General features: G+C 39.4%; 1 protein-coding gene across 5 annotated transcripts in view; it reads left to right on the top strand.

Moving 5' to 3' along the window:
• Positions 1-15,093, top strand: part of LOC108379511 (uncharacterized) — a 39,169-nt gene that overhangs the window by 14,563 nt on the left and 9,513 nt on the right. For all 5 annotated transcript variants that reach the window (XM_017635898.1, XM_017635869.1, XM_017635883.1 and 2 more), the window contains exon 3: positions 10,528-13,789. In XM_017635898.1, the coding sequence (XP_017491387.1) occupies positions 12,255-13,789 (1,535 nt within the window). In that variant the 5' untranslated portion in view covers positions 10,528-12,254. The remainder of the gene's footprint in view (positions 1-10,527; positions 13,790-15,093) is intronic.

Below are 15,093 nucleotides of genomic sequence, written 5' to 3'. Positions count from 1 at the left end.
TAAAGTCAGCCGCGACATTAAGCTACCAGCTCCCACTTTTTTCCTGTTTTTTTTTTTTAATTGAAATGTCATGGTATTATCGTTATCCAAGGATACTACTTTTATTGAATTCTCAAATTCTAAGCTATTAAGTGGCGTTACATTTGCCTCGATATCTGTTCTCGACATTGAGATATTAAATTTTATCATACAACCATTTCTTTTTTCAAACTGTGTGTCACCCTTAATGCACTCATCAAGCTTGGATTCATCAGTATACCAGAATTGGGTTCCTTCGCTGATCCTTGTGATTCCCTATTAGGAAGTATTGACTTGACGGGCATAATAAAGGATATATTTTACAGTCAACGAATGTTCTTAAGAGACACTGATGGCGCCTGAATTCACTACATTTCATGCAGCTTTGATTCGTCAGTAACCTTTCTTTCTAGTGGTCATATGCTCATTGCCTATAATCTCTCCGAGAGTGAAGTCGAAGCTTATTTGTTTAGCTTTTGGCTACCAGTCCAGCACTGCATAGATCTTTATCGATTTAACCACCTTTATGAATACGTCAATACGTCAATTTCGGAGACGTTCACCGAAAACTTTTACAAACATAAAATATATTTTGGTCTTTCTTAAATTTAAAACTGAATGAAATGTATCCTTTTTTTCAAAATTTTAATTATTTCTTGCTATCATTCGTTAGTAAAATGTGCTGCTAACGAACTTCTGGAATTTGTTGATACATTATTTACGATATTCTCAGTTATTTATCTCATGCATATGCACACGTTTTAACATATTTTACGAAAAAGCCGACATATGAAATTTCATACATTAGTTAAGCCGCCACTACCTAAGATTACAGCTCACTTTTATTGACCGAACCATCGGCGACAGCATCAAATGTAAATTCCATTGGCAAGACAAATTGGTGTAAAAAAACTCTTATACCAATGCATGCATATGAGTATATGTATGTATGTATGTTCAGACATACACAAGCAGATGTGTAGAAAATCCAACTCACCTAACAAATCTCGCATTTCACAAATTTCACAATTTCATTGCGCAGTCATTATGGCCCCTTAAGTGAATGTGGCGCGTTTGAAGTTTTCGATCACAAGTGGTAACATTTGTACACACACATGTACATATGTATGTGTGAATGCATATATGTACATGCGTACATACATAGCCATACATATGGCCTATACGGCCTTGAGCGAAGGACGCCGGAAACGAGTTTGTTACTTGAGTCTTTCGTTTGGCGATGCCTCTTGGCCGACGGAGCTTTGTTAGCTGGCGCTTATCTGTTGCTTTCTTCATGCTTAACTTTTCTGTGCTTTTGTTTGTTTTAATTACAGCAGCACACGCTGCACATAAGAAAGTACACATAACTAGATATGTAACTGAACAGATGTATTACAAATGTTACGTATTGCTTGCTGTGCAGCTGGCAATAAAAGTTGCTGTAAACTGCAATGTGGAGGCTGGTGTGGGTGTCAGTTGCCGTTTATGCACACCTGTGGGTGTGTGCGTGCTTGTGGGCTAGCCTGCACTTGATGTAACAGCGTGCGGGTCCCTTAAAAACTATATACATACTTACTACTCTTTAATGTACTTTTGTTTTTCACTTGTTGTTGTTGTAATTGAATAGGTGAAAGTCTCCATGTAAGATTTTTAACTTTTTCAAAGTTATTTATTGTTTTACGCTTAACCATTTTCGCCCATTTATCTGTGTGTTTCAGCTGTTTTATTGCTTCAGGCATTTTGTTTTGCTTCACATTACAATCGCTTTCATTTATGTATGTTTCATTTTCTTTGTTTTCGTTGTGTTTACAATCTCTGCATTTTCCAACACAAAAGCAAAAGCAAAAATTGCGCACAATTTACTCGCAATCGCATTGCAATGCAACAGATTTATGCACTGCAATTGAGTGATTACGCATTTTGAGATCACACTCACAAAGGGTTAACGCCGGCTCACTGAAGTCTTTGAAATTTTAGCGCACCGCTCGCCATTACCGAATTTTACATAATCGACGCATACGGCATTTGAGCAATCCGAGCAACCTGCGCAACTCTGCTGCCATTCCATTCCATTGCTTACACGCCATTCGCGCACAAGTAAGCTCAATTTTCGTGGTGTCATCAGAGTTGCGCTGGAACTTACTTTGGCTGGCTGCTGGCGTGCTACCAAAACCACACTGAAATTTTTCCACACCACTGTTCCACGTCGCTCACCGCCGTTTTGTCTTGCTATATGCCTGCCATATTTTCCACCTATTTTTTTTTTTTTTGACTCTTTCGCATCTATGCTATTATTTTTCAAGTGATCAGTGAATTGCTCCCTCTATGGTGGTTTTTTGCCATTGTTTCTGCGCCTTAAGCCGCGCTGCCGGCGCCAGGAAAAACCAATTGTCATGCTTTACGCATTATATACGCAGATAAATTACAATGGAAAACAATGCGGCAATAAATGTGCGCATTGAATTTGAAATTGCAGCAGGAAAAAAGGCACCGATAGATGCTCACATAAAGTCACTAACACTAACTCTAATTGGCCAAAATCATGGAAGAAGCATTGAAATGGCAATGAATGCCGTTGAGACACTGCTTTCAGCTGAGGATCTTGATAGAGGATCAACTGCTGCCCAAATAGCCAAAATTTTAATATTCATCTACATTACACGTAACTACTTGATATATTTACTATGATGCGTCCCAAGTTTCCACTCAATATTCAATTGGCATATAAACACCAAGCTTCTCGAACTGCTGTTCCTACATCGTTGTCCATCTTGGACCCCTCAGTGTAGATATAGATAGCTTCTTCTGAATTGAAGCCGCACAAATACATTGAAACCAAAATCATGGCTTGATAACTATGTGGTCCGCAGTTTTATTTACAATCTGACTAAGGCTTAAGATTAAGCTATTGCCAAATGTCTTCCATTTCCAGAGCCCCGACTCCGTGACTCTTACGGCAGAGTACATTGCGATTTCGTTTAGGTAAAAATCAATGGGAATCATATTGGCCCCAGTAATCATTGACATTGTATTGTCTACTTAAATGTGGCCAACAAACTAGGCCGCCGTAGGCATGATTGCGGTGTGCATCCACATTACAAGCTTCAGGTGTTAATCCCCAGTTTCTAAATATCGATAACAAGATCGATAAATATAACGAAAATTCCGAAAAAGTCTCGAAAATTTAGAAATAGTCCCAAGGATCCTGAAATAGTGTTGAAAATGCATATATAGGCCTTCTCAAATTGAAGTGCGGTGAGTTAAGCTGAGGTGAGTTAAGGCGAAGTACGGTGAGAATGGGTAAGATGAGTTCAGACGTGGTGAATAAAAGTGTGGTGAATTTAGGTGTGTTAAGTTTAACTGAGGTGGGGTGAGTTTGGTTGTGGTGAGTTCAGGTTTGGTGAATTTAGGTGTGGTGACAAGACGTGAGGAAAAACTGAGAGTCGATAACAGATGCCACACATTTCAATTCAGTACCAAGAAAGGATCTACCCCCATTTGCCATTACTATTCAAATGAAATTTCCAGAATCTTGGCATTTCAAAAATTTTGTCTAAATTAAAACTTCTTCTTCCTGGTTAGAACTACGACCATTTGTGTCGGTTTGAGCTGAAACAAATTCAAATGAAAATTTGCAGCTCTCTTAATACGCTTTGCAGCATCAGCGCGAAGAGGTCTTTAATTATAGCGGACCTGAATTTTTGTGCTCAAAGTCACTCTTAATAGCTACATAAGTTTTACGGGAATTCCAAATGTAGACATGGCGTCGTACGGGCAGCTTCTCTTCGATTTGTTAAAGCGGCTTTAAAATCAACAAAAAGATGAAACGAACCCACCAAATACCTCTAAGAGCGCTCCAACATTTTCCAACGAAATAAAATTTTATCAAAGTACAGTAAATCGCATCCAATCGACAGTTAATGCATGTATAAACATAAATGCGGGCTACTATGCAAAATTTAAAAAAAATAAATAAAAATCAGAAAGCACAAAAAAATTGGCAAAAACACGCAACGAGCGAACAACGAATAGTTTTTGTTTTTGGCTTCAACTGTTGCGAATATTTGTATGTTTTCACTTTCATTTTCGAGTCGAGTTCAGCACACTCGAGATGAGGTAATGCGATGAAAATGAAAATGGAAATTAAAATGAAAAGCGAAGAAGCACACGGAAAGCGTGCAGCAGCAGCAGCAGCAGCAACAGCAACTACAAAGAAAGGAAAACATTTATCGCTATATAAAGTTAAGCCGAAATGGGAGAATTAACTAACAATTGGGTATACATACATACATACAGCCGCACTTGCAAATTCGATTGAGTAATGTCTTCCGTTGCGGGAGTGTGAAGTTCAAATTCGTGCCGACACAGTTGAATACTAAACAAAGCAAAGGAAAAATAAAAGTAACGGTAAACAATATAAAGATAAATACACAATAAACACCGCAACAAATGTATTGTTTCTCCATTGTCTTCGCTCACTAAGAAAGCAAAACTTTAACAAATTCATTTAAGTTTAGTGGCTTTCTTGATTGCCTACGTGGAAGATTTAAGATACAAACAAACTTGCCGTTTTGGGCTTGAACTTGTCTGCTGAATGGCTTTGCTGGGCCTCGCTTATTTTGCCAACGCAAACGTAGGCGATTGAATTATTGATGCTGTGCAAAATTTCAACGGTTAATGAAAGGCACGAAGCCGGAAGCCGGCGCCATCACTTTCCAACGCATTGGTGCGGCGCTCCTTTCATCGGATGTTTATTACGTAATAACATTTTTGTTTTTAGGTTTGCTTCGGTCAAAGGCTGTAAACATCGATTTCATTAACAGAAACTAATTTTACATGGAAGAGTCAAATTATTTTAATTTTTTGCTTAAACTTTTCCAAACTTTTTCCTTTCTAATTACTGCCAATATATTTTGCGTATTTCTTTCCAACAAAATTTTAAAATTGCTTTTATAGTGCGATACCAGAAGTAAGGCAGGGAAATAATAATTTTGGAATTGCAAGGCAAGAGGAATTATGTTTTTATCTATCCGCACATAAAATCCACTCGAGAAGCGCCTTTGAAAATCGATATAGATTTCGTATTCTTAATTAACGCATTCACTCCTAACAGAACTGGTCTTTCCGACACGATGTCTGTGCTCGAATGAAATTCTATTAGAATTTTAATTTTTTGATTTTGAAACGGAGAGACAACTTTTGGTCTCTGTATAAAGATTATGATGAGATGACTTCAGTTATCTCCGTCAGACCTTTCCATCTCAGAGGAGGCATTCCTATTCCTCTGTTACCACCAGCGGGCCCCCACTTTGAATACTTTCATCGCTGGAGGGTTTACGACCGTTCGTAACATAAAACCAAGCCAACAGAGCCACCATATTTTAATTCGATTCAACGTTGTTAAAAAGCTCATGCAACTCGTCGTTGCATCATCAGCGGTAATTACCGTTAACAATGCGCAAAGGCCACAGCAATTATTTAATCAGCTGCTTTTTTGTTTTTTTTTTTTTTTGGAACAAAATTTTGCTATTATTCGACTACTTTTTCCTCAACTGAGCGCTTGGTTTGGTATTCTCTACTGGTTTCAGTGCCAGTCGGTGGGATGAAGAAGTCTTCCCTTCATAACTTTAGCATGCTCTGGACACCGTCAGTATAAATCTTTTTCGCTCTAACTAGTCTTTAAACATTTCGTAACTCACTAAACTTTTGATAGTATTTTCGAAAGTTCCTCCTGTCGGCCAGCACCTCAAATTCTTCGCGCTCATACATTTATACTTCTATCTTTTTATTACGGAACACATAGCGCTTTTTCTGTGGTCTCCGCAAGTGTGCTGATGGCTCTCGATAGATAGCTTACCAAAATAACTGTAAGAAAGACAGAAAAATGTCAATAAAAAGCTGTAAGGTAATTTTACATTTTGTGCGAGTAAAGCTCAAAATATCTAGCCACTTGATATCAATGAACAGAGGGACGGCAGATGACACATTAGACAGATTTTTTAATTATGGTATTTTGCTGACAAAGTGTGTATTTGTATGTATGAGGCTTTTGAAAGGGGTTTGTTGTTTTTGCTCTACAATAATGAAAACTTAAAAAAAGGCTAAGATTTTAGCACTAGAAATGTAGTAGTTGTAGTTTAATCATCAAAATTTGACTATCCATATCTTTTCGATTATATTTTATAGTCGTTTTATGACGTATAATTTTTAGTTTATCGAAGTATAGACACTTATTGATTAAAAAGTCAAATAAAATGTTTTTTTTTCATACACGCCCTGCTATATTTGCCTGAGCGCAGTGAGTAAACTTTATAACTCTTACAATTTGATATAACATGAAAGATAAATGTTTTTGATTGCAACTGATTACATGTAAAGAGCCAATTTGGCTAATGACCAAGTTCGCCAGTTGCTGCGCCTGCAGGTGCCACGTTGTCTGCAAGCAACTGAGAAAATTAGAAAAATAAGAAACGGCCATTAAACTGACAGTGACCATCAGCTTCACTAATTCCGTAATTGCAAGCAAACGTTTATCTATTAAACCAGCTGAGCAAATAGATTCACTTGTTGCTGCTGGTGGTGCTGGTGCTGCTGCTGCTGGCGAATAGCAACCCATTTCTTGACTCAACCATGCGTGAGCTTTGGTCGAGTGTTTATAAATAAATAGCATATACAGTATTGGCCAATACAATAGCACCCCCATTTCAAAGTCATATTGTTTGCCACTCATGTTTATTTATTTATTTTTAAGAATTTTCAATTAAAATATGGTTCATTCTCTGACAAAACTCACATAAACTTAAGTTTAAAACTTTTTAAAAGTGCGCAAAAAAGTGCAACAAATTTTCACCCAAATTTCAAATTTTTTTCTCAGAAGCGGTAGAATTTTTTTGAATACACAGTTTTATAGCCCATTCGATTTTAGTCTAATTATGTGCAAGTTTCAAGTGGCTAAAAATTACCGTTGATTTTTTAGATTTTTTTTCGCCGAGGATGTTGCGGGTTTCTGCCACATAAAAATAAATTGTGTTTAGTCGTTATATGGAAGCAAATGAGACAAATAAAATTCTAAAAAATCAACGGTAATCTTTAGCGACTTGAAACTTGCACATTATTGGACTAAAATTGAATGCGCTATAAAACTGTGTACTCAAAAAAATTCTAGAGCTTCTGAGAAAAAAGTTTGAAATTTAAGGGACAGTTTGTTGCGCTTTTTTGCGGTCTTTTAAAAAGTTTAAAACATGGGTTTATATGGGTTTTGTTAGAGAATGAACTGTATTTTAATTGAAAATTCTTAAAAACAAATAACTAAACATAAGTGGCAAACAATATCGCTTTGAAAGGGGGGTGCTATAGATGTGTCCAATACTGTACATACATACACACACTTGTGGTCAGCTGATTAAGTTAAGTTACATTTTGAACAGGTTATAAAAATTAAACAAACTTTAATAATTTGTTCCAAAAATTTTCAACATTTTATTCCGAATTGTCCGAGAAATTTTAGATATGCAGTAAATTTTGGTAGCACAAAGTGCAAGTTTCAAGAGGCTAAAAAATTGCGCTGATTTTTAATAATTGACCAGGTTATAAAAATTAAACAAAAATTAATAATTCGTCCCAAAAATTTTCAACATTTTAGATATTCAATAAATTTTTGTAGCACAAAGTGCAAGTTTCATGACGCTAAAAAATTGCGTTGATTTTTTATAACTTTTTAGCTGCCGGAGTTGAGCATTTTCTTCCATATTCTAATTTCTTTTATATGGAAGAAAATGCTTGGTACCTTACTTCATCCTGCTAAAATTTAATGTGTTATAAAACTGCATACATAAAATTTTTCTAAAAGTGCTGAATAAAAAGTTAAAAATTTTTGAATTGAAATTGATAAATTTTGTTGAATTTGTATAAAAAGTTTGAATGTGCTTTTATAAAAAAATAATAAAAACTAAATAAATAAAATAAAAACGGACAAAACTGGTAAAAATGTCACTTAACTTAATCAGCTGACCGCAAGGGTACGTACATACACATTAAACTACAATCTGGACAACTTCATTGACAACGGTAATTTTTCGTTGAGCAGGTAAAAGCAAATCTAATCACAATTTAAAGCTATGACCTTTGCTTCCATATCGTTAAATTAAGTAACTTACGTTTGAGCGTTGCTTTAGTTTCTAAAATTCAACAGATAGTTTACTTTGCTGGCGCGCATTTACTGAACAGCTGTCATTAAGGGACTTACAGCTGACCTTTGCTTTGTAACTTTATTGTTAACCATTATGATGCCTTATGAAAAAAGTTGCTTCCTTATAAAATTAACGATAAGATTTGGCCAATTTCATGTTTGAGACATTTTAAAAGCAACAAAGTTCTTGCACAAATTTTTGTGGGAGTAAAATAAAATCGATTATGCGGTTGGATTGAGAAATTTATTGAAGTTTTATTTATATGGAGAGGCATGCTGATTTATGAAAGGACAGCGGCTGACGTTTAGTGTGAATCTTAATTGAAGATCGAAGTGGGATAAATTTCAAACCTGAGGTTAATGGTATTATGTATTTTATTTTTTAATTTTTATGCATCTTTGCAAAACTTAGCAATGTAAGCAAAAAGCTCTAAAAGCCAAGTAACCGAAAATATAATTAAATCGATTAGAAAACTCAACTGCAGCCATTGGTTTCAAAAGTTGTTTCATGATTTTATATGGCGATCCCTAGCTGTGGGTTTAAAAATTGAAACGGTCTGAGAAGCTTCCTAGTTCTAGAATTTACTGTGTTACTCAACAATTTTACAAAAAATGTTCACATTGTGCCAAATACATAGCTCTAGAAACGAAGATTTTCAGTCTCCATCTTGCACCCAGTAATTACGATTTATATACATTTTTAATGTAATGCAAAGTCCAAAATTTTTTCTCGATATTCTAATTCTTTCACCTGCTGTTAACCAAGTCCGATATTTTTAGGGATATGTGTACTTATTTATTGCAGCGGCCGCCATTCATCCTTAAACCTCTAAAATTTTAATAGTTGATTGCTCTTTACTTACGTGTTCAGTAAGCGTATTCTATTGGATCTTAATTTATGAGAACTAAAGTTGAGCAAATAACTTCTAACTTCCTGAGAGCTAAATAATGTTCCTTTCTTGATACGATACTAGCTTTTGCAACAGTTCGTATCCTCTTATTTCCTTACTTTAACTACACTCTAAGCATACTTGTCTAGTAGTGCATAAGAATCGATTGCCTCTTTGACTAATATTGTACAAATACTTAAATAAATAAATAAATAAAGTACCAAGTTGACCAACCTTTTATCGAAGGGGATATGCTTTTTAAGTTTTCAAAGTTTATTTCATCACCATCATTAGAACTGTTTCCTCGAAACCTATGGATATATTTATATACAAGAACAGTAATATTGCCTCTCATATCATGAGATAACTAAATCAGGACGATATTTTGGAAATTTACCAGTGAATGGGTTTTACCAACTTTACCTCTATCCCGATAAGTGTTTGAACCCGCAAAAATGTTACGCTCCTACGTGCGAAGATTTCGTCTAACCTTGTGTTGCACTGCTGTATACCAGGGGTTACCGTCATCGCAACCGCTACCATTATTGCAAATTGGCTGTGCTCACTCAGCCGCTGCTTTCACTGATTTTTCTTAGGCAAATATCTCAACTTGGAATACTCTGCAATGATCCAAAAGATTGTAAAGCTCTCCCTCCAGTTTTTGATATTGCAAATGGCCGCCATGCTGTATTCGTCTTACCGACTATGCAATATTTGTCTTTTAACCGACGATTATTTTGCTTGATTTCTCATTTTATTCTCGACAAGTATTTCCAGCGCTTGCTCTGTGGAAAAATTGTTGAATACTGCTTTTATGTGTGTATATCTAAAAAAAAACTGCTGAGAGTTGAATTTTTAGTCTGAAGATAAGCGTTATGAACTGCATTTTCGCTTCGGATATGCGTAATGTCGTTAGGTGCTCTCTTTCCTCCTAGGTGCGCCTAATGGCCGATAGTCTTTGGGTCTCTCAAAATTTTGGATGGTGAATTAAGTAATGTGGTTCCCAGTTGGAGAGTCAGTTGCGGTTGTGAAAATGGATAACGATAGGAGCTGCAATAAAAAGTACTTTTAAGTAACGATAAAAGCACATTACAAATTTCTTCCTACTAGAATAATCTGTTGCAAAAAAATCTTCGTTAATTCCAGGGAGTTCTGACCGTGAACTCTAGCTCCACCGCACACTCTGTATAAGTGCTTTCTTTTTCTAATATTTTACAAGCATCACAATCCAGTAGACTTGGTGGCATTTAATATTGTCTGAGCTTTTGCTGACTGTGAAACTTTAATTCTGAAAATATGCAATATACAAATATATAGGTGCACACATATATATACATACACATATACTTTTATTTTTACCCTTATTCCCCCAGTTACTCGCAATAAGTATATCAATTAATCTCCATTTCGATTTTTTCTTTTCTATTACAGGCTGTACATTTAAGGAAACACTTTCCGTCCAGCGAACCAACAGCTATTGAATCAGGCGCACCAGCAACAACAACCGAAATAAATGATACTGTTGATACCGTTCATGCCCCTTCTACTATAGCTGCCGCATATTTTTGATCAACAACAACACAGAAACCATTAACGCTAAGCAGCGCCGAAAAACTGCAATTTAAGCGCTTTGAGCGGCTTAGCACGCGAGAGTTGGGTACTTCGTTCATTTGAGTCGGCACGCGAATTACCAGTTTGACGGCTTTACTTGTTGCCTTTGTTGCTTTTATTTGGATATCGGAAAACCCCTGCAACATGGGCACCAATTAACTGCAGCAACAACAAACGCCCACCAAAAAAAAAAAGAAAAAAAAAGTAAATCGAACGAAATCTGTGCGCCTACACAGGCACCACGCCAACTGCCACATATGCAACAGTTAATTTGAGCATTTATCGGCATCCGCTCACGCTCGCGCTAGCCTTAGTTGCAGCGACCATGTGCATGCGCTGAATTAAAGCAGCGAAGTAAATATAAAACTAAATATACATAAATATAAAAATAAGATACAGAAATTAAATGAAACAGCGTGCGCGCATTGACCAGTAGTCAAAGCGAACGAGCGGCATAGACCAATAACCGCATTGTGGTTGTAAAACAGATAAAGCAGTAGCAGCAATTGCAACAAATTCAAAACTAGCTGCCGCGATATGAGCGCTTGTTTATGTTTTCCTTAAATTGCTGCATTTAGCGGCTGCAACAACAACGTGCAGCAGAAACCAGTCGCGCGCGATATCCGCAACAGGTACACAGCAACAACAACAACAATAAAACCGCGTAGCAGTTCCGAAACGAATTAGTTCAAGCGTGTGCGCACATGTAGCGTACAAATAATATTTCCAGCAATAATCGTCAATTGCCTGCCGTGGAGTGCAACGACCGAACCACAACCGACCGCCACCACCACCACCACAACTACCACCAACCCCAGCGCCACACAACCATCGCGCGTGCCGCAACAACCTTGGCCACTACGTTTGGACTGCTGACGCTTATTTCTAGTTCGCGTTTTGTTGCACATACGCGTGGTTTGGGGCGGCACGATTTTGGTGTTTGCAAGTTCAAGCGCAAGCGGTAAGTTCCGTTCAATTAGCGAAGCGCAGCCAAAGAAAAGGCGACGGCCGCACCACGGCACGTCACGCCAAAGAGCGTTTGAGTGGCACGCAAACAGGAAGTTGCGGCAGGAACCAAAGCGAGTGGTGAAAACGTGAGGAGTTTTATTGCAACTTGATTGCGCTCCGCTTTTGCCGAAACGAAACGATTTGCAGGTTGTCAACCTTCGCTTTATGGTGCGCGCGCGTAACCCCTCTCTCAGTCGCCTATTCGCTAGCGTCCCGACCAATCACCGAGGAATGCAAGACTCATTTGTTGACGCAGCAGTGACAACAGGAGTAGTGGCCAACAAAATAGCAGAAATAATCAATTTTTGTGGAACCGTAAGCGTGGCGGACACACCGAAATTACCAGCTACGAGCATTTTCCGCCGACCATAGTGTTCCGCGCACTGCGACACAAAAACTGTTTAAATCCGCTAAACACACCCATTTAACAGCCGCTACCAGCTTTGCATCTAAAACCAGCGCGCACCTTCACCAAATTCAGTACCTGCCCCTTGGTTTCCCTACAAGCCACGCCCTAAACGTGCCGTGCTCAATGTAAGATGTTAGCAAACGTCAAATGGAGCCTCTTAGCCACAGCTGTTGTCAGTTTGCTGCTATGCACCGCACAAGCCATTGAACGCGCGCCAGCGCTTGCGAACACGTCGGCGCATGCGCCAGCAACACCAGCGCGTCAGCTACAAACACATCAACCAGCATTACAGTCAAGTGCGCGACAAGCACGCGCTACCGCAGCGTACTCAACTGCGCATGATCAGCACGCGTCTTTACCTATTACCCCGGCGCCCATCGCGCCCTCTGTAGACAATCGGCGTACCGCGCGAAACCTCTACGCGCCTTTCAACACCTTCAGCAAGGTGGATGAGGCGCCGTACACAGATTGGCGTCGCCGCAGCGATGGCACCGTAGTACAAACATTTGGTGCATACCGTAGTGGACGCGCACTTTCAACGACCGCGCAACAACCACAAATTCTACCACATTTCCAACAAAGTCAGCCAGTGCAGCAGTCACATCTGGCAGCACAACGCCGCTCGGATGTCATAACGACTGTCGAAGTGATACCAGCGCCAGGAATCGAACTACCGAGCAGTACCAGTAATGGCGCCCTCACCGGTTCTTTACCCATAACAATACCCAAGCAAGTGGTGCCCGACGCAAATGCCGCTGCATCTATCGCTGCGGCGACCACCGCCATAGCGAATGCGACGCGCAGCTCACGTCAACGCAACTATGTATATATACCACTGCAACAGCAAACCAGTGGCGCAACACAGCTGCCAAAGCGCAACAACAGCTCATTCGGTTACCTGGGTCCACCTACACACGCTGTGGCTGCGGTAGCACAAGAATTCGGCGACGAGTTGATACACGCGCAAACAGATCGCATTGATGTGGCCACAGCGCCAGCGGCAGACGCCGCCATCACTTCAACGGATAAAGTAGATTATGAGGATGAAAATGCAGCACGTCGCAATGGTTTCAAATTCCCCAGCTACAGTTTGAAACCAGCCAGCCCTTTTTACCCGCAAGGCTATCGGGAAGACAATCCCATCTTCACCGAAACATCTGGCTTTGAGTCGCCCTATAGCGAGGAGGTGCTGCCCACGCAATACGATCAAGATACACGTCATACACGTCAGTTGATCTATGACACCGCTGATGCAGTACCCATTTCGCATCCCTTCGAGTTTCCCGGACTGGCGTCAAACACAAAACCACATTCACTGAGTGGAGCTATTGCGGGTGGAAAGCTATTTCGTGAGGAGGTTACGAAATTTGGTGACATAAATGGGCCCATCACCGCTGTACCACAACGTCCACAACGCGGTTTGTTCTATGGAGATACTGAATTTAGAACAGGTCCGTCGCGACCATATGCGCCGCAGAAGGCTTTCAACGAGTACATTGGTCCAAATGGACCACTCGATTTTCAGAGTTCAAGGAAAAGTCGCTTCTTCCCTTTCAAATCATCGCGCAGTCCACGCGTTGTGTTTCCGGTGAACGATAACATTGGTACAACGGGTCCGAGTGGCAGCGGGAATGGAGTTTACTTTAGCGATAGCGTAGCTTTCAGGTGAGTTGCGGGAAGAATTCAAAAATGCTTGGGCTTGAAATATGTCTCTGGCGGGTGGCATATATAAAATTGGAACACAATGAAAATATCAGAGAATAAGCAATATTTTAAAGGAATTTAATATTTATATGTCCAGAGCTAGGAAACTGATCAGGTAAATTATAAGATTATGTCCAGGCTCTATGAAATTATAGTTAAGACCATAATGTAGGATAAAATGCATTGAAGAAGGCCATACTAGCCAGAAATCTTCAGCTGGTGTTTAGGACTATTATCTCTCTGTCTTTACATAGCGCCCTCAAAATCATAGAAAAGGAGCTTTCATTAAATTATGCGGTCGAACTTAGAGATACTGGATGCTTCACAGTCTCAGCAGTTAAACATGCTAGCATCCCCCCTGTATGACTGCACAGTGAGACTGGAAAAAAAGAGCGTCCTTTCTAGTGATGAGTGGAAATGTGGCACTAGTTGAATGGAGGCACCTGTGGACTTCTACACAGATGGGTCGAAGCCTGACGGAAGAGTGGATGGGAGGTCTTTTTTTCGGGGAGCACTTTCAGTGACCTTAAATTTAGGTTTGATGAAAACTCTGGTGTTTTCAATGCTGAGGTATCAGCCACACGATATCAAAGGACTACTACTCTGAAAGACAGTCGGCAATCATGGCTTTGGGTGCACTGGCGGAGCGCTTAAAACTAACAGAGAAGCGCCTGAGCATGATTTTTTACTAGTCAAATGTTTACGACTACGACGCCATAGTTGGCCAAGAAAGCACTAAAAAAATAATAAAGCCGAGAAAAGAGAGACTAAGAGCTCCTAAGACTACATGCAAACTACTCTTGGGCATAATGATATGTGTAAGCTCAGCGAACGCTGCGCGAAAAACAAGGACATGTGCGTCTTAGAGATCTTTCCGGCCGAAGGCGGTCAAAATATCTCGTTGAGCTGAGTTGAAATAGAGTCTAGCAAAAACTCGTACCAGTTTTAAAATACGTAGCTTCTTTATCCTTAACATCTCCTTATCTACCTTCAATTTTCCTGCACGGTGAGAAGAACTTATTCACATCGGCCCCACTCTCTCTTACCCGGCTCCCACTTCCCAAGTGTGTCCGATTATACCAATACATTATTCATTCAGTTGCAATGTTGCTGTGGCTTATACATAGATATGTGGTCGCGAGGTATGTCAGACACTGCCCCACAATATCGCCAGACACCCAAAAACCTAAATTTGCGCTGGGCAAATCTGATCACATCCTTGAATCTGATTATATTCGTAAGTATCCAGTTCGATGCAGTAATTC

Source organism: Rhagoletis zephyria, unplaced genomic scaffold (genome assembly GCF_001687245.7).
Source record: "Rhagoletis zephyria isolate East Lansing unplaced genomic scaffold, Rhagoletis_zephyria_1.1 Rzeph_scaffold_00123, whole genome shotgun sequence".
In the NCBI taxonomy this organism is placed as follows: domain Eukaryota; kingdom Metazoa; phylum Arthropoda; class Insecta; order Diptera; family Tephritidae; genus Rhagoletis; species Rhagoletis zephyria.
This window is presented reverse-complemented; position numbering and strand designations above follow the sequence as displayed.